Consider the following 23198-nt stretch of genomic DNA (forward strand, 5'->3'; position numbering starts at 1 on the left):
CCGGCCCCCGCCCCAGCCCCAGCCCCAGCACGTTCAGTATCCGCCCCCGCTTCTCCAGTGATCTCGTTCCAGCCTCCTGCTTCTTGCTGCGATGCAGATTGCTAGGATTGCAATTGTATAAATGCATGATGTGTACAATTGCGATGTAATTGTGTACACATGCGGTGTAAATGTGTACATGTATGTACCTGCGGGTACAAGTGCACGAGGGTGCGCACGAGGGAGCGCAGGGCGCGCCGCACGCTGTCAGCGCGCCCGGCCAGCGAGCAGCCGCGCGCCGCCCAGTTCAGCTGCTCCTGCCAACATACATATCATTTTATATTCGACAAGATAAATTAGATTGTCTGTACATGTCTGATACACAAAAACAAAACTATTGAAATAGCTTTTAATGTATTATAATTCACATTTGAGTTTTTATTTACATTTGTTACGGTGCTATGTATGTATACCTTTTCAGTCTTTTCAATGATGCCCTTCTCGGCGACCGCGGGAGCATCAGGCTCGCTGTCACTGGTCGTGTTCTCCGCCGGCTCCCACGATCTATGCAAATTGTAGTATGCGACGGAGTCAGTCTTAATAGTTCATAGTTAATGAATCCATTCTGTGTTTATAGCGTGTCATCTGTTTACTTTTGCATCGCTAAATTGTTCTTTAAAACTTACAAACCTTATGCATCTAATTTTGCTACAAATTCTAGTGAGTCGATAGGTAGCTCCAACTACATGTAGGAGGTGCAAGAGTGTAGGGGAGCCGGTCGACTACTCTATGTGCCTCTACTATAATGAACTTTGAGAGCTGACCTGCAGAGCTCTTGCTCGTCTGTAGGACTACTGCAAAGGCTACCGTGCCGCGCGCCACGGCCCACCGATAACATCAAAACTTATCAATATTTAAAGAAATATTATTGTTTGACAACCTATCAATATTTATACTCAAAACTGAAAATTATTTTAAAAATCTAAATTACATGGATATGTTTCATAACTAATTGTAACTATGGTAATATAATTGTTTTTTGTCTAGGATTTAAGTAAAAAGACCAACTACGATATAGTCATATTAATGTGGGCTCTTCTTGAAGCGATGTTAAAGTTCGCGAGCATACTGCAGTTTTGCTACATATAAGAGCTCTTTGAAAGTCGGAATGGTATGCAATGTGAGTGTGGTGCAGACCTGCAGCGCGCGTGGTCGTGCGCGAGGTGCGTCCTGGCGTGCAGCAGCAACGAGAGTGCGCGCCGCAGCCGGTGTGCCGCGCGCGCCGCCCCGCCCCCCGCGCACTCCCCCGCCGCCGCCAGACGCGCGCACCCCTCCCGCAGCGACCTGCTCGCCGCGCACCTCACCTCACCCGCCTTCATCAAACATTTCACATCACACCACGGTTATATTATGTGATCCTTCTGGAGATTTACTTGTGTATTTACATCCGATGATCTACCTGCATGATATCCTGCAAGTTCTTGAGCAGCGTGGACTCGTCCAGCAGGTCGGGCGGCACGGGGGGAGGCGGGGGCGCGGTCAGCGCGCGCTCGAACGTCATGATCGACCACCTAAGAAAATGTTCAATATTCAAGGATCGCAAAGGCGATTGAACGGTGACCTAGATATAAGTGTCAGTGCAACATGGTATTCCTGACCTGTCGAGCATCTTGGTAGAGGCGCGCTCGTACCGCTCGAGCAGCTGCTGCAGGTTGGCGGCGTCGTCGCAGGAGGCGCCCCAGCCGAGCACTCGCGCCAGGTCGTTGCCCGTGCCCAGCGGCAGCACCGCCGTCTGCACTTGTTGCTGTGCCACACAGATCAACAACAACAATGACAAAGAAGGCAACAAATTAAATTATGCCATTGTAAGCCACAGAGAAAGAGAGAGATTTAGGATTTTTTTGTGAAGAGATTTGAAAATATATTAAATATTTTGGAAAATGAGAATGTAGTTGGGAAGATATGTACTCGTACATGCATATCGAGCTTGTCAATTTCCTGCAGCACCCAGCCGACAGAACCGTCGCCGCTGCAGACGAGCGCGCGCAGCGGGGCGAAGTGTCGGAACAACCGCAGCCCGAGCCGCGGCCCCGCGCCCGCCAGCTCGAACACCTGCGCCGGGTTCAACAGCTGCTTGAAGCGCCGGAGAAACTTCACACCCTGGTTGTCGCCTGCAATATAATTTTATTATATTACCTGAAATCACAATCATGTCGTAGTCTTAAGATTTCTTCGGTAAAAGCCAACCTGATCTAGAGTTGACGAAGACAATAAGCGGCGAGGCGTTGGGCGGTCTGTCGGGCAGCCAGCCGTCGTCGGGCCCCACGGAGTGCAAGCGGGTGGGGGGCACGACGGAGGCGCGCGCGGGGCCCAGCGAGCACGCGGCGCGCCAGCCCGGCCGGCACTGCGCGTGCACGCACTTACGGCACCACACGCAACGGAAATCTTGCAAGCTAAATTAAAAAGCATCAAATACCATAATTCTAAAATTGGTAAGTAGTGTAGGAGACAATAATTCCCAGTCCCCCGAACATGTTGTTCGATGAGAGTGGCTCTGTTATCACTTTTAATTTTGTCAGAAAATATATTACATATATGAATTGAACTTGAATTTTCTTAATAACAGAATATTTATTGAAAATGAGACATATTTTTGCTTTCCTGACGGTTCTACTGATAAAAACTTCGGTCGGCAGTAACATATACGGAGAATGGAAGAATAAAAACCATTGCATACGTTAAATATCGATCGTGTATTATCGATGAAAGCTTTGTTCGCAAAGACCTTGCAGATATGTAATTTTTTATTACGACGAACAATACAATGACTTCGATGGTATCATTTGGTATAAATAACCACGAAGAACTTAAACTTGTATTTTGAATTTTTCCTTCATTACTAATATCTTTTATAGAACCCTCAGAATCACCAATATGGTCAAATTTAGACAGTGAAAGTTAAGTCAAAAACTGGCGATGTTACTTGTTGATTAAATAAATCGTTGGTTAGAAATCGCTTGTTTCACCACACATCCTTTGATTTATGGCTTCCAATACACTTACATCCACTGAGGACGAGATAAAATCAACAATTGTACGTAAAAGTAGCTATATCAATCTATCTTAAGTTTACTAAAGCGTCGGCAACCCGAGTAGACGTTGTTAGACAATTCTTGTACCGAGTGCACTCAAGTCAGGCGACGAGTGGCTTCTGAAATCTATACGCTAACAAAGTGGGAGAGAAACTTTGTGGAGTACTGTACAACTTCGTTAAATAAACTTGATTAATGATAGATTTGTTGTTATTGTTTATAACAACGAGAAATATTTCATCTTCTCTACTTCAGACGTTGAAATCTTCTTACTTTATATCGCAAATTAATCTATTTAAGTGTTCCAATAAGACTCTATTTTCTCTAACTAATTATAGCTGTTAAATATCAAAAACTTGGTAAAGGAAAATAAAGTAAGAATAGTTAAAAAGAATGCAAAAATTCGAAGTCGTTTTCACGCCATTAGTTGTTATATCTTTGAAAAATTTTAAAAACTTCTAATGCTCCATAGCGAGTTGCACAAATATAAAATGTAGGTCAAAGCTTACGCGGAGGTTTTGTAATGCTTTATACAGCTTTGTGTTTTAATGTACATTGTTAAACTACACCATTATCCAACGCGCTATCTTGTCTTACAAAAGATATTATTATTATAAAAGATATTATTCTAAATGTGTTATGCAAATTAAGTAAATAATTGTGTTATAAAACTCACGTATAATTAGACCCGTGTCGGTACCGACTAGACCTATTTATAGTCTTTTCTTTATACTGTTCAATAATTTCTCACAAAAGTATAAATAATTGTGTTGTCCTTAATAACGTGTTGTAAAATTTAGGTTTGATTTTACCGCCAAAAAGTTTCGTGTTCGCGTTCTTTTTGGACACGATGAACAGATCATACGGATACGGATATCGCTGGAATTTGGTATACATATAGCACTTAGCCTTTAAGTACTAATAGGCTACTTACAAAGTATTTTTCCGCGAGGACAAAGTCACGGCCGACAGCTTTATTTTATCTAACCGTTGAATTCCACTGTCGTAATAAGTACTTGTTGTTATCTCTTTTATGGTCTTTGATAAAACAGACTATGTGTCAATAGGAATGTCACTGTGGAAAGCCACTGTTTATCATACGTGGAGTTATGTCGTTGCAGCTACACTTTCCAGCAGTCATCGTACTCTGTCGGTCTAAATTAGATCTGGGTGACCGACATTCTGCCGGTGCTTCATTTTAAATTCAAACCGCTTTCAGTAAATGTCGCCCGGAACGTTTGTAGGGTGACCCTTATTGTACGATAACGCGGAATGTCTTCATCAACTCAGATATAAATATCTTAGGTATTTTACTATATCTCAAAGAATAAATATATTCGTAGACTTATAAATGGAACAAGTTGCTTATTTTCATTAAATTTGTAATAATAAATCAATATGAATTAATTAAAAAATTATACTGCTTTACATATGTGCATTTATTCGACGTTCTTACGATGAATGAAAACATCGTGATGCAACCTGTACATATCTGAGAAGAAATTTAAAGATAAATGTGAAATCAACCCGCACTGGGCCAGCGTGGTTGACTATGGCCTAGTCACCCCTAACATAGAGTTCCGAGCCCCTCAGCGGGGACATATAGTTAGCTGATGATAATGAAAAGCTTTTATCCTTAATAATCGAGCAATTCATGACGTTATGGTAGTTAGTATCTGCTTACGTTAAACAATAAAGGTTTATTACGCTATTGCAATTGGAATTTGCAATACAACATTATATAGACGTTGTACCATAACGATTAGTGTAGGCCATCTCAGTAATGGCACTTTGTTGCCCGCAGCTCGACAGACCATGAACATGTCTATTTGTAGAGCCATTCGCATTACGTTTGTATGCAATTCAATACGTATACTGCAGTAATAGTGTAGCAATGAATAGGAAAATAGTGTTAACTAATAAAAGTTGAAATAACTAAGTGAAAAACGTAAGAGACCATTTAATATAAATACGCTAATTAAATCTTACAAATATTATAAATGCGAATGTTTCAATGGTTGGATGTTTGTTTGAAGATATCTTCAAAACGGCAGAACGGATCTCGTTGAAATTTGGCACAGATGTAAAACATAGTTCTTAAAAAGTTACTTACTTAGGTTTTTTTTTAAATCTTTAAGGACGGAGTCGCGGGCAACAGCTATTGTTAAATTGTTACAAAAATTTTAACGTTATTTGTAAAAAGTACTAAGATGCATTAATCCTCTGGCATGTGTTACTCACCGCAGCACAGAGCCGCAGGTCTTGTCGCAGATGTCGCACTTGGCGGCCACAGGCAGGTTGCCCTCCAGCCACTGGTGCGGCATTATTATGTTCTGCAACAAAATGAAGAATATACTCTCTTGCTATTTAGCTAATAGAAAATGTTAGGCGCTAGAAATCGCAATTCATTTTCGTTGTGAATATAACTTCATTAAATTTTACTATTTTCTAATTTATTTCTCTCTCATATTAATACGAAAACAAATAATACACTATTTGGGAAATTCATGCTTATTTGTTTTTATTACTGTGTTACTCTTGATTACATTTCAATGCTGAAAGCTGAGAAGGTTTGAATATAACTGGATTACTTTCACTGAAGCGTACGGATTGAAAAGTTGAAAAGATAAGATTCACAAAAGATGGAGTGGAACATGTATTTTATTTTGTGCTGAAAGCTTTCCCAAATTAACGAGCAACGAGCATCCCTCTCGAGGGTTGTGAAGCGTGGAAGGATGTTGTATTATGACCATCCGGTCCCTTCGCGGCTAATAATTTCAACATAGCCGAATAAATTTGAATGCTATTACGTTAAAAAATTTCACTGTACAAAAATTGTGACACAAAAATTCTCCTACATTACAATGAGTGCATGAATGCGTGTAACCTTGACAAAAACTTAAAACCGAATAATCTATAGCAACTATATATCCCATATTATTGTTTAAAGAGAAATTGAAATTCGCAATTTTTACCCCTTCAGCGTCTTCAACGACGTGTGGGCCGAGTGAGGCGAGTGTGGTCCACTTGCAGGATGGAGGCGCGCGTGCGGCACAGCGCTTGTGCGCTTTGTACTTGCATAGCTCGCAGGCAAGCGCGTGCGCCGTGCCCAGCGCGCCCAGCGGCTCGCGGCACACGTTGCAGAAAGTCGGCCGCGCGTGTGTTGCCGCATACCTAAGTAAAGTTGAGGAGTCATTTGACGCTTTAAATAAATGAGTATTATTGTATTGTCCAATGTATCATGTGTACCAATGGTGGTCCCCAGAGGAAAGGCGAGCGACGAGGTCGGCGACGTCGGCGCCGCGGTGCAGCGCCCCACGCAGCGCGCTCGCCCACGACTCCATATCGCCGCGACTCTCCGCGCACAGCACCACGCAGCGTCGCGCTGTTATCACCTATAACGTACAACCATTAGACGAACACGTAAAAATACAGAGAATTCTAAAAAGATCCATAAGCACCATCTTTCTGGTCTCCATAAATCTCTATGAAAATTCATAAATAAAAATTTAAAACATTCGGGATTCAATATTGATATTGCAGGATTTTATTAAAAAAGTACGAATATAATTAACAAAATGCTGAAATAGATTTGTAAAATTTCCGAAAAGTTGAAAAACTGTACAAAACATTTATTTAATCTCTACTTTCTTTGACAAACGTAACTTTTACTTGAATGAATAACGAAGAAGTTTAATACAATGTGATACTTAATTAAAAGATGTTAAATTGAAAATAAGTTTTGTTAAGAATAACAATGAGGCGCCCGAAGCTCTTCAACTTGGAGATAGCAATTTAAGTTGGTCCAAGTTTACCCTTGCAGAGACAGCACAGGATACGAACAGAGACTTCTATGGATTGTGATCTCAAAATTGTTTCCGTGTATAATTTATTTTAATTTATTCCAATAAAATACCTATTTATATATGTCAAAACCAACGGCACGCGTGTCATTAATGACACTTGGTGGTTTACCATCCCAGATGGCCTAGCTAGAAAATTTGCAAGAGCGATGTCGCAACGTCGTTGATAAAATTTGTATTAGTTTTGTCCAACGCCTCCATCGGGCGTAAAGATAGACAAATCTTAAACAAAAGAAGACGTTACAAATATTCATAATAGGTTCTATCATTCCTGTGGCCTACAAACTTACTTAATTCACCGTCACCGTGCAGTATTTATCTAAAACACGGTCTTAGGTATACATTATTGTCAACGATAGATAAGAACAACTGTATATAATAACTCTGTATCCCGGAAACAGCTCACGTAGCTTTGACAAAAACGTCCCCAAAATGGCGGAGATAAAAGGTTTTACATTAAGTAGGGAATGGTCCCGGGGAGGTTGTGATCGCGGTGTAATGTGCCCTTTATTGAAATAAAAGCATTATTCGGAGATAGGCCTTAAAAGACCGCGAGATACCAAAGGTTAGACTTGTCGTAAAAATAAACGCGTGTACGTATAATGTCCATAGAGTAGAAACTTTTTATTTAAAAAAAACTTATAAATTAATAAGTTGGTTAGAAATTACATAACTTTTTAAATCCTCATTACTATTTTTCATATTTACCAAAAAAAAAATATCAATCGCTGTAATAATCGAAATGTCAGCATAATGCATTTAAAATAACAAAAGGCGTACAAGTAATGGCACTAAAACATATTCGAGTGAGTGTAACTAACAGTGCTAAAAAATATAAATGTTATATACGTAGGCTTATCCAAAATTTTATAGCTTTTAGCTTTCTTACCATTATTATAAATGCGAATGTTTGGATGTATGGTTAGATGGATATTTATTTTTTTAAATCAGCGTGGACGTAGTCGCGGACGACAGCTAGTAAAACATAAGCTTACAATTTGCCTACTTGTCATTTCACGTATCGAAGCTCGCAAACACAGGGCCTGAATAAATAAAACAAGTACATCTTAACGAGGGTGCCGGCACTTCCGAGTCGCAATTGCTGCGTCCCTGCCGTCCTAAATGTTTTGTAAATATACATTTACGTTTCAGCGGAGAGTTTCCAACATAATGCTGAGATTTTGAAATATTTTCCGTTTACTTTGCTATTCGTACAATGTTTACTTAATTGTTGGTTATATTGTTATCTCTGTTTGTTTTTTGTAAAGAGAATGAGTGCGAAGACTTTATATTCGTCAGCTTCATTCGAAATTTTTTATTTTAAATTCTTCTCCGCAAGTCAACACGGTTGCCAGTTACAATTTATTTCATGTCCATTCACTAACATGACGAATATTTGAATATGGAATACAATTTGAATTCTAAAAAAATATAGACAAAAAATATTGGCTCTATTCCAAAAATTAATATAGGAATAACAAATAATATACCAATTAGAAACAAATTGTTACATTTTATTCAGCGATAAATATTTCCAGCCGTTAAAGTGTATTGAGCGTACACTACAGCCTAAAAATACGATTTAACTGAGTCCAGGGTAATTGAAAACATTAAAAATAACTGCGACATTTAGGCTCCTGCTACAAAGTGCCTTTTACCAAACTGCCCGTTACTATAAACCTTTATTTACTTTTTAAATTTGTTCTTTTCGTAAGGGATTCTGAAAGAAGATAACTAAATATATATTTTATTCAACATTTAAGTGCACCTAGCACAAATATTTTCGACAAGCGCCTTCGTATTGTCAATGTCAAATATGTCAAAATTAGTATGAGATTTTTAGTGTACTTTACGGCCGGCAGGGGGCACTGCCCGAATTTCAATATAAATTTTGTCGATGATGACACGATGGCGTTAGTCACAAATATTCGTGCAATCCCCACAGTTGTATTAAAAACTTCGCCTTTAAAATAAATTACGTCATTTATTTTATCTTAAAGAATATGTTTAAAATGTTTGATATTAGCAACAAAGGAGAAATTTCTCAAAACAATGTAACTAAAGGAAACTGGATGAAAATATTCGTGTTCGCTGAGAAATGACGTAAGTCTCTCGAAGCAAATGATGTAACTGCTTTTACAAAATAATTGTTTCTATATTATTGTACGCGTATTTGAATACATCTTACACGTGTTTTGTTCACATAAGAAGTATTATGCAATATCATAAACTTTCTATTAGTTGAGTAAAAATGTTTTATTTTCTCCTCCTTTCTCTCGAGGATTGTACATGGAGACGTGAAGATAAAAGGTAAACCTAACGAAAACGTTGCATGACAATAGGGTTTTGGTCAAGTCGGTACTGAATTTTTTACCAACATAATATTAACTCCGTATGTTTGTTTGCAGATATCTCGCAAACACCTGTATGGATATCGTTGAAATTTGGCATAGATGTAGAACATAGTCTGGCAGAACTCATAAGCTAATAATTAAGTTATTTTTAATACCATCCGGACGGAGTCGCAGGCGACAGCTAGTATTTTTAATTTTTCCACGTAATTTAAAAATATTTCAAATTATATAATACATGCCGCAAGTAAATATAGCTCAAATAAAAGCCTTTAACATGTAAGTAATAAAGAAATTAATATTAACATCTGTTGGAGTCTGCATCATTTCAGTCGCACAATAGTTTATTGTGCAGCAAGAGTATTCAAGCTGGCAATCCAATATGGCGGCATAGAGTGGGCTATATTTGTATGTAGAGTTCATTATAAGAGAACCATTCAAGTGAAACTATATTGTGAATGTTATAAATATACTTGATAATAATAAAAATATTAAATATATTTTAAAAAGGAAAATTGCATTCACAAATTTCTGTTGCAATTTTTAAATAACTCACGACCGTAATCTACAATGTTCCGCAAGCAGATTTCGGATTTTCCTTTGGCGCAATCCTGTCACTCCCCTTTCACATTTATATATCTATGCGAGCTTGTCGATTTCGAGTGTTCTTAATTCCGTTCGTTCTTACTGTGGGTTTCTGAGGTTAAAATCTTCCTTTAAAACATATTGTCAACTCTCTTTCATCAAAGATGACGACATCTTTTGTACAGAGATTTTGGTTTAAGAAACCCATGGTTAGTATGTAACACTGTCCTTCAAAATAAAAACATGTATATTTATTATGTATCAAATTAATATAACATCAAATTTATCGTCGAGAAAATGTTCAGGAAGCATTTTTTAAAAATTAGAATAGTCTTTGATAATGAATTAAGGTCGAATTTCAATCAATGCGTGAAAATTCGGGGCCCACTAGACTTATGAAAGAGGTTTATTTACTAAGTAATTGTCAAGCTCTCATCTTATTCAAGGGACGTAGCAAAATAATCTCGCGTAAGCTACACTTTTGATATCACCAGTACCAGGTAGGTTGGTAATAAATTTCTATATTACCGGTGCTATGTTTTATTAACCTCTTAAAGCTGAACAATCTTCAGCGACGTGTGACAGATGAGGGCCGGCAGTGAGGTAGAGGGGGAGGTAGTGAGTGATCGCAGCGCCATCTTTATTGCGCGACCTACTTGCCAGCCTACGACACTGAGCTCCATCACGTATTGAGGTCACGTTAATTATATCTGAAACGCTATCATCCCTAAGTATCATCGGTATCATCCCTTAATATCATCTATCAATAATTTTGGATAGAATACTGTTTAGGATAGCACACTCAATTCATTCATTATGTAGTTTCTATAACTATCTAATAAATCTTAATTAAATCTTACTAATATTGTAAATGCGAATGTTTGGATGGTCATCCATGCATGCATGTTAGAAGGTAAGTACAGAACTTCAGCAAAGACATGAAATTTGCCTTGTGTGTACGTAGCAAGGTACATACATACATAGCTTGGAAGAACAGACGGTTACAGACGAAACCGTGGGCAACAGCTAGTAATATTAAAAATACATTTGTTTGTTTATATTAATTAGGCTCCCAAACTACTGCAGCGATTTGAAAAATTATTTCACCGTTGGGAAGCTATACTATTCCGAGTGACATAGGCTATATTTATTACTCTATAGTGGTGTCTATGCGAAGTCGCAGGTATCGCTAGTATAAGGCGTGCTTACTTGAAAGCTATTGTTAGCGTTGTTGATGCTGCACTCCGCGAAGGTCGCGTCTTCTAGTTCAAACTCGTCCCACAGTTGACTCTGCAACAATAATTAAAATTAGCATGTGTTATCACACCAATATCTTTGCTATTATTTTCATCACAAAGACAAACAAATGAATGACAAACATACAATGAAAAAGTTAACTCTTTGATATTTCCGTAGTCGTAGAATCGCTTGATAACAAAAAAATCCTTAACATTCAAACTAACTTCCTTCTTCGTAATATTATAAATGCCAAAGTTTAGATGTTTGTTAGAAGGAATCTCCAGACTGACTGAACGGATCTTGATGAAATTTGACATAGATATAGAACATAGTCTGGAATAACACATAGGCTAATTAAGTTTTTTTTTATTCCGCGCCGACGGAGTGGTAGGCGAAAGCTAGGAATGAATAATGCAGGAAACTATACTGCATAACTACATCAGCGAGGGACAAGCATTAATACAAGATGCCTACAAAATCTGATGAAATATTATCACAAAAAAAACAAGTTCATTAAAAGTACCTTTTCAAGCTACCTAAATATACTTTCAACATTTCAAATAATAATATATTTCATAGAGTTGTGACGTCAGTATACTGAGGTGGCTCGCCGTAAAGTCCCATATGAATAATGCACGCCCGGGTCGCCCCGGGGATGTTCGCCGTCACAAGATGTACATCAAGGGAATCGTTTGGAAGAGACATGTTTCAATAATATTACAAAGTTTGTTTTGTTAAATATCTCTTGTTGTCAATTATTTTCGTTACTAAAACTGTAACGAAAATAATATAAATGGAAGCACTAAGTTACTATACGCCTTTTATAATTTCTTTTAGCTTTAGTTTTAAATTTAGTTATCTATTGTGATAAAAGCATGAATAAATGTTCATTTATGACCTAGTTGTCATATCTAGATAACCTACATCTTTGTAGTTTCGCCCGATATTGCTATTCAATACGGTATAACAATGGGAGCAGGTACGAGATGAACATACCGGAGAAAGATTATTGAATTTTTATAAACAAGACTTCAAAGAGATTATTTATATGATAAAGTTAATTCATTGCCTACATAAGCAAGTAAATATACATACAGGGTACAGAACTTGTGCCCGTCGCTTTTTTATATTGAATAAACTAACGCTTGATTACGTCCCACCTGATGTTAAGTCGTGGTTGAATGCTGCTACGCGCTAGCTTACTAAATGCCCATACACTCTACTCTTGAAGCAAACGTCATACGTCGTCCTTAACCGCGGGCGCAGACTGGCAGAAATTTGTTATTAATAAAATAGAGTAACTATTAGCTATTTAACAATAAAACAAAGTGGCCAACTAACATTCAATGCCAACTGTGCAATAGTTATGTAAACATTTACATTATACAACATATAAACGTCTTAGCTAAAATTAATGAGTAAACATTGTGTACCGTATTTGTTTGCTGTTGTTGCCTTCAGCTTCATAGCTTATTTGTGGTCGTTAGAACGTGTACAAGACGTCAGCACTTCGCATATGCAAAATAAACTTTGTTTAATGCATGTGAACCATTTCGGTAACTAATTAAAATTCATACATACATATTTGTACAATCGTGAACAAAACACAAGAGTACAAGATGTTGTTTATGTAAATGTAAATATTGTTACGTCTGATTGTTAATTATGAATGAATATGTACTCTACTTGAATTCTAAGACATTTCGTGTGTCGTAAATACATTGGTCATGTTTTATTTGCTTGGTTTTATAGCACCAAGACATGTCTGTAAAGAACTATTCCAGGAGCAAACTGTACAACGATTAATTGACGAATTATTTGAAAATGACTCCAGATGTAACGTTCCTGCTTAACAACATAAAAAAGTATAAAATAGTGCGTTGTTTAACGCTGATGTGGTGAACTTTATGTTGTCTTGATGTGTAAAGGCACGTGTCCACAGTACGTTACTCTAAGATTGTAAGACCACGGTACGCACACTCATTGTAAATAGCGATTAACTCGAAGTTAATCCCGACGGGCCTAACTGACGGACACGTTACGCTGTCTGCGTTTTGTACAGAATCGTATACCGTGGAAACGCGCCCTTACGCTCTATTTTCACAGCTGGTTGACCACAGCAATAAACGTATCCCGCCGGCGAGCAGATGTCGAGGTTTCGCGGAACTAGACAACATGTCGTACATCTTATTCGGGGCCTCGGATTATAGTGCATAAGACTTAAATATAAACAAGGATCTGTAGACATTTTATATACGTAGTTAGTACAAGATTTTTATGAACAATTTAAAAAATACTAATTTAAAAGAGAGCACTTCTTACTTCTTGGGATTAGTAAGTGTGAATTACAAATGACCGGTTAAAACAAGTGAAGGACTATCACGATGGCGCAAACTCCCTCGGGCGTCTTAAAACTGTTCAAATTGCGAACATGATTTCAAACTTGTGATTAAATGTACATATATGTGTTAGTACTTTGTATATAAGAACTAAAATCATGCAAAATGCAAGAACTAAGCTAATTTTGGGCTTTTATACAATTTTTTACAACCCTTCTCTGACCTTTGCGATGCTCATTATATTTTCAAAAGCTCAGTAAAGGTTGAACCCTTTTGAATACTGGAAAATGTACTTGAAAATGTTTTTTTTTTCGTAAATATAAAATTGTAACTAAGATAAATATAGAAATAATAGTAGAAAAATTATAGGTATTTTTAGGCTGTTTTTTTTAATTTATTTTTTAATAGTTAAAAAAAAATTGTCTTTAATAGACAACCATTGGTTGATTGAAAAGCGTATATTTTTTATTACATGAATGCAGGTTTAATATTTCAAAATATCTCTTTAAAAAATTGAACATTTCATAATTAATTCCTTGTACATTCGCAACTCACAGGGGAAATATATTAATTAATTTCGGTTTTACTTTGCGGGCAATTTTATAAAAAACGCCGTCCTTTCTTCTTTTGTTGTGTCGTATTTAATATCAGAACTCTGTGATAATAAAGCATTTTAATAATATCTCTTGTCATTGTTTACTCTGAATACTAGGTTTGTATTATGAATTCTATTTTATAGCTAATTTTATAGATCATATTTGACATTCAACCATGAAAATTCAACCTAAAAACGGCGGGCATAAATTATTTATTTGAATTTTAACTGCATAATTGCTTAATTTCTTTCAATTTTCGTTAGTGTAGTATAAAGGAAAGTAATAGTTTAAGTTACTCCAGCACACAACAGCCATCTTCCAGTAAAGGCCCGACGAATTTGGTCCATTAACTTCGGAGATTACACGGAACAAACGTTAACTTGCGGACAAGCAGATATACTTTTTAAAAATTAGTATTTTTTACATTACATACAGACACTCTTATTTTACTAATTATATAGATATAGACGACCATCGAACATCGTTACAATGTTGAGCACTGACTTACAGACGATGTTTCAAAATGGAACGAAAAAAAAACAGTTTTTCAAAAAAATACAGTATCATTTTTTTCATATTTAAAAAAATATTTATCTCACTGGCCATTATCACCAATTTTATCTTAGAGCGACATCTAGGCAAAAACATTTTAATTTTTTTTTTACTAAAAACTATGTAATTTTCCTGAGACAATGTATTTTTATTTATGTAACAATTCTATAAATAAAAAAACCACAATAGCGACGTTCCAGTTCATTTAGAATGCGCTTTCTCCGACTTTAAAAAATGAAAATATAAAAGCCGGAGAAGGCAGAGCACAATGGTGATACGGGCGACGTCTCGACGGAAGAGGTCGCTAATAACAATGCCAACTAATTCCCAGCCACCGCCAGTTTCTGGGTCACATTCACGCTACAGTTACATCACGACAACGCTACATCCTAGCCAACAACCGGCATCTATAACTATAGAAAAAATAATGCGCAGAAATAAATATTGCGTATTGCGTCGATTATACCGTATTCGTGTTGGGACCAACATTCCCACTGAACGCTATACATATATTTATCTACCAAAAACAGTAAAATCATAAAGATTATCCGATATAGTTGGGCCAATTTAAAGTCACATTTGACGCTTCATCGAAATCAAATCAAAATCATTGTCAACAACGTTGTAACGGCGGGCATAAAAATATTTTTTTGAAATTAGAACACATTTGCTTATTTTTTTAATATCGATGACGTATTGTAACAACTTTTCTCTTCTAACGCTAATAATGTTACAAAAAATCGAATAAAAACATCGATTTTTCAAAATCAGAGTTTTCAGTGATCAATGGAATCAGTAATATTCTGTCGTAATCCGATAGTTTTGATTGTATATTTTCTTTATTTAAAAACATAAAACTGGCCATACAAAAATAAAAAAAGCATTTCTTCTAAAAAGTCCAAATAAATATTTTTAAAACTATGCGACAAAAATGTTCGAAATTTAATTACGATTGTCTTTTATCTTAAATAATTTCATTTCTCAGAAAATTATGGTCGGCGAAAAGAACTGTCACGAACATTCACAAGCGTTTGTTCAAAAGATTTCATTATATTTCATAAAAAAAAGTACTTTATTATTTCATATTTATCAAATTTAAATTTACCGTAGGTTCCTGAGACCAAAATATGTATATAACATATCGCGATATCTGTTAATAATATCTTTGACAGAACAGATACAAAAATATATTTTAAACAGAGATTTTGGTCTCTAGTTTGTCGAAATAAGCAAACGCTTAATAATTATGGGAACAAAGATACAAACGGAAAGACTGTTTTATTAAAAAAATCGTAGCTGTGTTTACAATTGAGCTGCAGAAGTCGTCAGTTGCGTACTTGTGTGGCTGTGTGTGTGTTAAACAAAAACAATTTATAACTAAGTAAAGCGCCATCTATCGCAAGACCGACACATGTTTGACCACGAAGGGCGAAAGGCATTAAGTTATATATTTGGTTACTAGCAAGTTCCTTTAAAAAATATCATGTGACAGCAAGATCAGTATATAAAAGCCTCAGTTCAAATAAACGAGTGTGTAGTAAGGCGGTATTCAGGCCGCGTCGCAAAGGTCACACGGAGTAGTAGCCTTGGCAATGGTAGGATAGCCTTGGAGAGGCGTGCTCGAGCGAGCCTATAAGTATTACAAGTTAAAAGAGTTAGCGGGTCTTTTAAACATTTTGCTTAAACATTAAAATACGGATTTGGATATCACGAGATGGATTTGGTAAAAATTTTGTCAGCGGTAAACACATAAATGCGACATGTCCATATCTTGGTGTAGACGTGTTTCATAAATCTTCACAAAATTCAATTCCCGTCGTCCTTATTTTGTGTTCTTTACAATATTGATGTTGATTCTCTTGTGGTAAGTATATATAGCGCACTTAATTTACATTTAGATTGTAATAAACATATCTTGTTTGAAATTAAATAATTTCTATTAAAAGTTTGTGGAGCAAGTCATGAATAAGCAAATAATGTCCAAACATATACTAGTACATAAGTATGTACAACAAAATTATAAATGTAAATTGCGTTTCGCTCTTACATCGAAACCCTGTGGCATCTTTATTGTGAAAGGAGCTATGCCGAAATTTCCTGAGGGAAATTATTTCGTAGCGGGCCTCGTAGGGTGAAAGCAAGAGTCGTATAATATTTGCTCGAACTGTGAGAGACGTCGCATTCCTTTTCAAGTTATGTTTGCTTTATCAAGGAAATTTTGATGTAACGCTAAAGATATCTTCATAAATGCTACATAATAATTCAATCTGAATAAATTACCCCTTGAACAAAAATGTTTCATCAAACATTACGAATCTTATCCAAAAAATACTTACACATGGGAACTATAAAGTACAAAAAAAAACATGTTTTTAAATTAGCCACAACAAACTTTTTAACACTTAAAGTGTGAAAAAACTAGAAGCTTATTATGTCACAAACATTTTACATTAATATTAGAAAATAAAGTTATGTTACGATTTCTTAATAAAGTATCACGTGGGCGAGTTAATAAATATTCACGTAAGCTTATTTACATAGTAAAAACTAAAAAACAGAAGCAATAAATAAGGTTTATTTCTTCCAAAACACAACTACTTGACGTCTGAAAATAGACTAACATGATTATAACAAATAGCGTATAAAAAATGTAAAACCCACATATTTTGTTTAGTTCAGAGTAAAAGTTACAGCTAAAATTTATACGCATACAATATTCGTTGACGTAGAGCCTCTATATCAAGAACAATGCTGTGAAAAAATCCAACTTGTGATAAGTTGGGGTTCTAAAAACTATCCTTGAATTAAACGAACTAATAAATTAATCACGACTCATATTAAGATGACGATCTAAACAGCTCAAGATCGTAAAATAGTGTCTATAAGCTATCATCGCGGCCATGTATCGATAGACACGTCGATAGTGTGGGGAACGAAGCTAAACTGTTACCCACATTAATCACTCCATTTTGATAGCGCTGCGATCGTATTAGACAACGACAGCTGGTCCATTGAGCTCGGAAAACATCCTTGTTTGCGACATATTTTATAGATATGTTGATGCAATAGGAACAAACACAACACTATATTATACACAATGATTTGTTTGTTATTTACTAAACCTTGTAAAAATGTTGTTTTTAGAATCTGACAGCGCACGATATAAAGATATAATGGATGAGATAAAATTGAATTGCGATACAACACACTGTCTTGAAACAATTTTTTTCTAGCAATATTTCCGGGAGATAATTGAACACAATTTAATCGATGTTACCACACCTCTCACATATAGCAGATTTATATCTGTAATTCTTAGCAATATCTACATTTAGTTTCGTCAATTTCAAATACTTTCTTAGTAAAAGAATATAATTAACATATTGTCTTGCGTTTTAAACGCTCGCAAGCTGAAAAAGTTGTCTGAATGTACATTTTATGATTAATGGCCTCATTTTATCTGGAACACAAAAAAGGTCATACTGGTACTAAATCATTTTGATAGCTGTAATTGCGAACGTTTTCTTGCCAGGGCGCTACGAAGCTTGCTACGAATTTCGTAGCAAAATCGTAACACTCATTATGTGTATAAATAAAAAACAGTTTAAAATTAAATCTATCTCTTTCAAATCTTATTTCTTTACAAATAGAAAAAGTATAAGTGAAAAAAAAATCTTATTTAAAAGTGTAAGGAATCGAAAACCCTCTTTAAACGTTTTCAACCTTTTTTTCTATAGAACTGTAAATAATTTAGATGTTTTGATTCGTGACGAGGGAACTGAACTTCCGGCGACACGGACAGACGACGTGATCTGAAATGGGAACCCGAAAATGAAGTCGGGTAAACAAGTACAGCAGAGAAGAACGTTTATACCTATTTAAGTAACTGATAGAAACCTTTTTAGTAATAGTATATTAAAATTGAATAAGGAAATGGAGTAATAGAGCATTGAGCAAGGAGTTTATAACATTTTATAAAAAAAATAGCAAATTTGAAAAAATCTAATTCTTAAAACTTTAACTTGTTAACTCACAATGAATGCACGCTCGAAATATACCAACGTTTAAAAAATAATTTCAAATATGATTTCGGTTCGTAGTACAATAGGCTACGTAACATTGGCATTATGCCAAAAGAAGTAAAAAATTACAATAGCCACCATAGATTTTAATAAAAGCATAAACGTCACCATAAAACTCCATGGAGTGCTTCTCGGCAAAGTAATTAAATGGCCGGCTACGAAATAGCGTAATAGATAAATAAAGAATAGAGAAGAAAAAAAATTACGCTTAGCCCTGATAAAGTCGATATTGACCGGGTGTGGAAATTGATCAATTAAAAATAATGAATGGACAGCCTTAATCAACACTGTCTGTTGATAAAAAGTTTTTTTTTAAAAATAAGTATGAAATTGAAGTTAGTAACAATTATAGCAATAATATTCCTATTATTTTTTATCTCCCATTTTTCTTTGCTGTTTAGTATTATTCTGAATGGGAGATAAAAAAGGCGAAATCTTTTATCATCAGGCCACAATTATGTCAACGTAACAAACCACTAAGTTACCTACAAAAACACAATACGTTAGAAAGGCAAATCTTATTATCCTTCATAATTAGTAAGACATTAAGTTTAGGATGTATATCCGAGCTGGAGCGTCAGTGGCTCTGGGGTTTAAGCACTTGACTTGTAATGTGCAGGTCCTGGGTTCGAATCCCGCCATGTACCAATGAATGTGTTTTTTCGATTTTCGATTTACATATGTACATTTATCCGACGTTCTTACGGTGAAGGAAAACATCGTGATGCAACTTGCACGTATCTGACAAGAAATTCAAAGATATGTGTGAAGTCAACCAACCCGCACTTGGCCAGCGTGGTTGACTATGGCCTAATCACCCGTAACTTAGAGTAGGCTCCGGGCCCCTCAGTGGGGACGTATAGTGAGCTGATGATGATGATGATCCGAGCTCTTCTCACTACGAAAACGATAAAGTTTATTTACGACGAAATAAAATAAAATCACATTCCAGGAATAAAGTGTCAATGACCCACTTACGGTGAAGTGCTAATGAAGCGATCATTAAGCTTTATTGGATAGTTTCAGATAACTGTTCGACTTTATTGTCTCGAATCAATATATTTTATAGTTTAGTTAATGAAATAAAATTATTACAATACAGCATTTATATTTTCATACTTAAAACTAGCTGTCGTCCGCGACTTCCTCCACGCGTAATTATAAAAACAAAATTAGTAGCCTACGTTTTCTTCCTGACTATGATCTAAATCCATGTGGAATTTCATCAAGAACCGTTCAACCGTTCTGGAGATACTTTCAAACAAACTTCCATCCATCCATCCATCCTAAGCTTTCACATTTATAATATTGGTAAGATTATCTTAGATTTTCATCGCCTTAATTTAGCATGGCCATAATTTCATATCCATTTATTGGCTATCACGTGATCTCTAAACCATAATAGCCAACTATTTACGTTGGCCAGAATTATTTAATATATTTATTACTCTTTTGTTTTCAAGTTCTATTTATGATTTTATACAAAATAAAAGCTTCAGAGAGCTTTAAATCATTAAGCGCTATTGTCGCGCGTCCGGTCCACAGCTTTCTTCGCCGGCGCCAGCATTTTGTTACTTTAACCAGGTAAATAACTGTATCGACCCACAAATCTAGGTCGTGCCACTTAGCGTAGCGGGTTGTGATCCAATTTAGGCTTTTTTTATTGCTTTAAACGAAATAATTTTATGAATTACAATACCGACGATAAATGTTTTTACTAGATTCCTTTGAAGATATCAAATGAGATTTTTTCCAAGGAATATTTTTTCATAAATTCTTATCTTATAAAGCTTAAAAGCTTAAGAGTAAGTTTAAACTTAAGGTTTACTTTAATAAGTTTTTGTGCAACTTAATAGTTAGTGGCGCTCAAGATAAAAGCAGACCGTAATGACTTCATTTCTCCGGCTTACGTTTGCATAGCTGGCAAGATAAATTGTAAAAGATATGGTGATAGTAGAGTGAAAGATAAAATTGTAAAAGATATAGTTACTAGCTGTCGCCCGCGACACCGTCCGTGTGTTTGTCAAAATAATAAAAAAAAAATTTAGGGGTGGACCCTTAACATTTAGGGCGATGAAAAATAGATGTTGGCCGATTCTCAGACCTACTAAATATGCTCACAAAATTTCATGAGAATCGGTCAAGCCGTTTCGGAGGAGTATGAGAACGAAAATTGTGACACGAGAATTTTATATATAAGATAGTAAAGTAAAAAATAAATTGTAAAAGATGAAGAGCTTTCAGTTTTATTTCCCTTTCATTCATATCGACTTGTAACGAAGTACACTTTTTTTTTAATTCTCTCATTTTATACACTTGTCTGTTAAAATATTCATTAGTTATGACATTGTTGATCAGTAGCATGGAATATATTAAAGCTAGACTTATTAAATGTCACATATTTAAAAACTATTTGTTTAAGATAGGTTTGGTTTCAATTTGAATGTACATTTGACAGTCGCTATATCGCCGAGTCCATTTCAAACAGCCGGCAATAGCAATAAGCAAAGCTCCCCTCCACTCGTCTCGATGAAGTATTTCAGTGAATGTTTAAATGTTTTGTTTGGGCGGCGGTACGAGGAACGAAATCAGACGTCACGGGGTTGTTAGATTAAATAATTTTAGTAAAACAACGTGTATATTACGTAAGAGAACATATTACATTATTACATAAGGAACAAAAAAGAGTTTTTACTGCCATTTTTGTTTAAGACTGGATATATTTTATTAGCTATATAATAAACAAGCAAAACAAAACACAACCAAATGTTATCATAAGAATAGCCATAAAATCATATTCATTAACATCAAAGTATTCATTACAACTCGAGCAAACAATATCAACTTTTGGCTATAACATAATTTACAAACTGTCAAACAGTCATCTCTATCGCACTCGGTACACAAGCGCATCCGTCTCGTTTCCGCAACGGAACGAAATTGGGTCGCAGTCCCAAAAAGTTTGGTACAATTGGTGAAAGTCAGCGGGCACGTAACGCCCAGGGCGACGGCAGGCGGAGGGTTTGTTACGACCGTTGGATTTATTTATCGCCTTGTTTATTTAAATTTACAAGTGCTCGAGCGCGTAATGCGAAACAATCTGTGTTTATGACGCCCCAAGTAATACGATTATCGTGTTCTAAGAATTTGCGAAGAAATTACGTTTAAGAAGGCTGCGTAGGTCAACTACGAGACCTGACCTACGGTACTATATCTGATTTTATTTGTAATATGATTGATTAAATAGATAACTTTTTATTATCCTTTCGTAAATTGATTACTCTCCTGTATGTCAGGAAATTAATCAAAGTTCTTATTTTATTATTCTTCTGCGTCAAAACATAGACGTCATAAAATTGACTACCGTCCTATAAAGTTTGACTGTTTGTTTGTTATTCTTATTTCATTAGGAGAGCCATAAAACTGGTCTATTTGCTTGTGAAGAGATATCGACCAGCTGTCGTCTAATTCGATCTCAGCGCCATCAAAATAGTGATTAAGATGTATAATAGTTTATAGAACGACGACCTTATTTGACCCGGTGGGTAGAAGTGAAACTAAATTGTGTAAAAGTGCCGTGCCAACACTGGGCCCGTCCTATTACTGACCAAAAAGTGGTACAAGATCCTTATACTGTAGCTTTTTCTATGTGTAATTTTGTTCTCATGAAATTCACCGCGACAACTACAGGCGCGATAAAATAGGGTTTTACCGGGCCATATAAGTTTGTCGCACTATAGCGTCATCCTCCACATGGGCGTCATGTCTGTATCGACACACGGCCGCGGTGATAGCTTATAAAATGGATTTTACGAGCGCAAGCTGTTTACGATGTCATCTCTTGCGCTGCGGACAATCTGTTGATTCGCGTCTAATGCGTCTGAAATTTAAATTTGACAGCGATGAAAGTTTAATATATATACAAATAGTTGGCAAATGAAACAGTATTGAAAATCTAGTGTTATTTTTGCAGAAAATATAATAAATGTTGAGAAAATGGAGTCTGGTTATGAACTAATTCAATATTTTGAAAATATCAGGTAATATTGTGCCTACTTATATGTTTAAAAGCGTGTCCAATTGAAATATGCGGTATCATTCGATTACCTAGTTTCCGAAGTTTTTTAGTTTTGGTTCTAATTGGTTTTGTAAACTTTAAACCTATTTCTAACTTCTACAGCAAGATAACTATTAGCCAGATATTGTTTATGACAGTCTTACTGCTATTATAAATGGGAATGTTTGGATATATGGATATGTGGATGGATGGACGTATGTTTGTTAGGAGTTATTTCCAGAACGGCTGTATCGATCTCGTTGAAATTTGGCATACATATAGAACAGCCTGGTAGTATACACAGGCTATTAATAAAATTGTTTTTATTTCGCGGACGAAGTCGCGGGCGACAGCTAGTGTTAAAATATAACAAAAGCATTTCACTACGAGTTAATATCAAAAATGTATTTTTCTTTTCTTTTCTATTGCTCGAAACATAACGACCAGCCATTCGTAGATTTCC

At 35.8% G+C, this 23198-nt stretch overlaps 1 protein-coding gene and 1 long non-coding RNA gene across 2 annotated transcripts in view; both read right to left on the reverse strand.

Moving 5' to 3' along the window:
• The window catches only part of LOC106114582 (diacylglycerol kinase eta), a 62804-nt gene that overhangs the window by 4863 nt on the left and 34743 nt on the right, over positions 1–23198 (reverse strand). The window contains exons 3-13 of the mRNA XM_013307844.1: positions 11080–11160; positions 6321–6466; positions 6047–6245; positions 5313–5404; positions 2227–2432; positions 1954–2150; positions 1638–1783; positions 1439–1550; positions 1177–1352; positions 453–543; positions 199–296 (exon numbers count right to left, since the gene is read on the reverse strand). Coding sequence (XP_013163298.1) covers positions 199–296; positions 453–543; positions 1177–1352; positions 1439–1550; positions 1638–1783; positions 1954–2150; positions 2227–2432; positions 5313–5404; positions 6047–6245; positions 6321–6466; positions 11080–11160 — 1544 coding nt within the window. The remainder of the gene's footprint in view (positions 1–198; positions 297–452; positions 544–1176; positions 1353–1438; positions 1551–1637; positions 1784–1953; positions 2151–2226; positions 2433–5312; positions 5405–6046; positions 6246–6320; positions 6467–11079; positions 11161–23198) is intronic.
• Positions 64–1244, reverse strand: LOC106114728 (uncharacterized). The gene is made up of 4 exons (XR_001227734.1): positions 1177–1244; positions 453–543; positions 189–296; positions 64–101 (listed from the first exon to the last, which is right to left on the reverse strand). It is a non-coding gene; the product is annotated as an uncharacterized LOC106114728 (long non-coding RNA).

The sequence above is a fragment of the Papilio xuthus genome, unplaced genomic scaffold (genome assembly GCF_000836235.2).
Source record: "Papilio xuthus unplaced genomic scaffold, Pxut_1.1 DF828037.1, whole genome shotgun sequence".
Taxonomy (NCBI): Eukaryota; Metazoa; Arthropoda; class Insecta; order Lepidoptera; family Papilionidae; genus Papilio; species Papilio xuthus.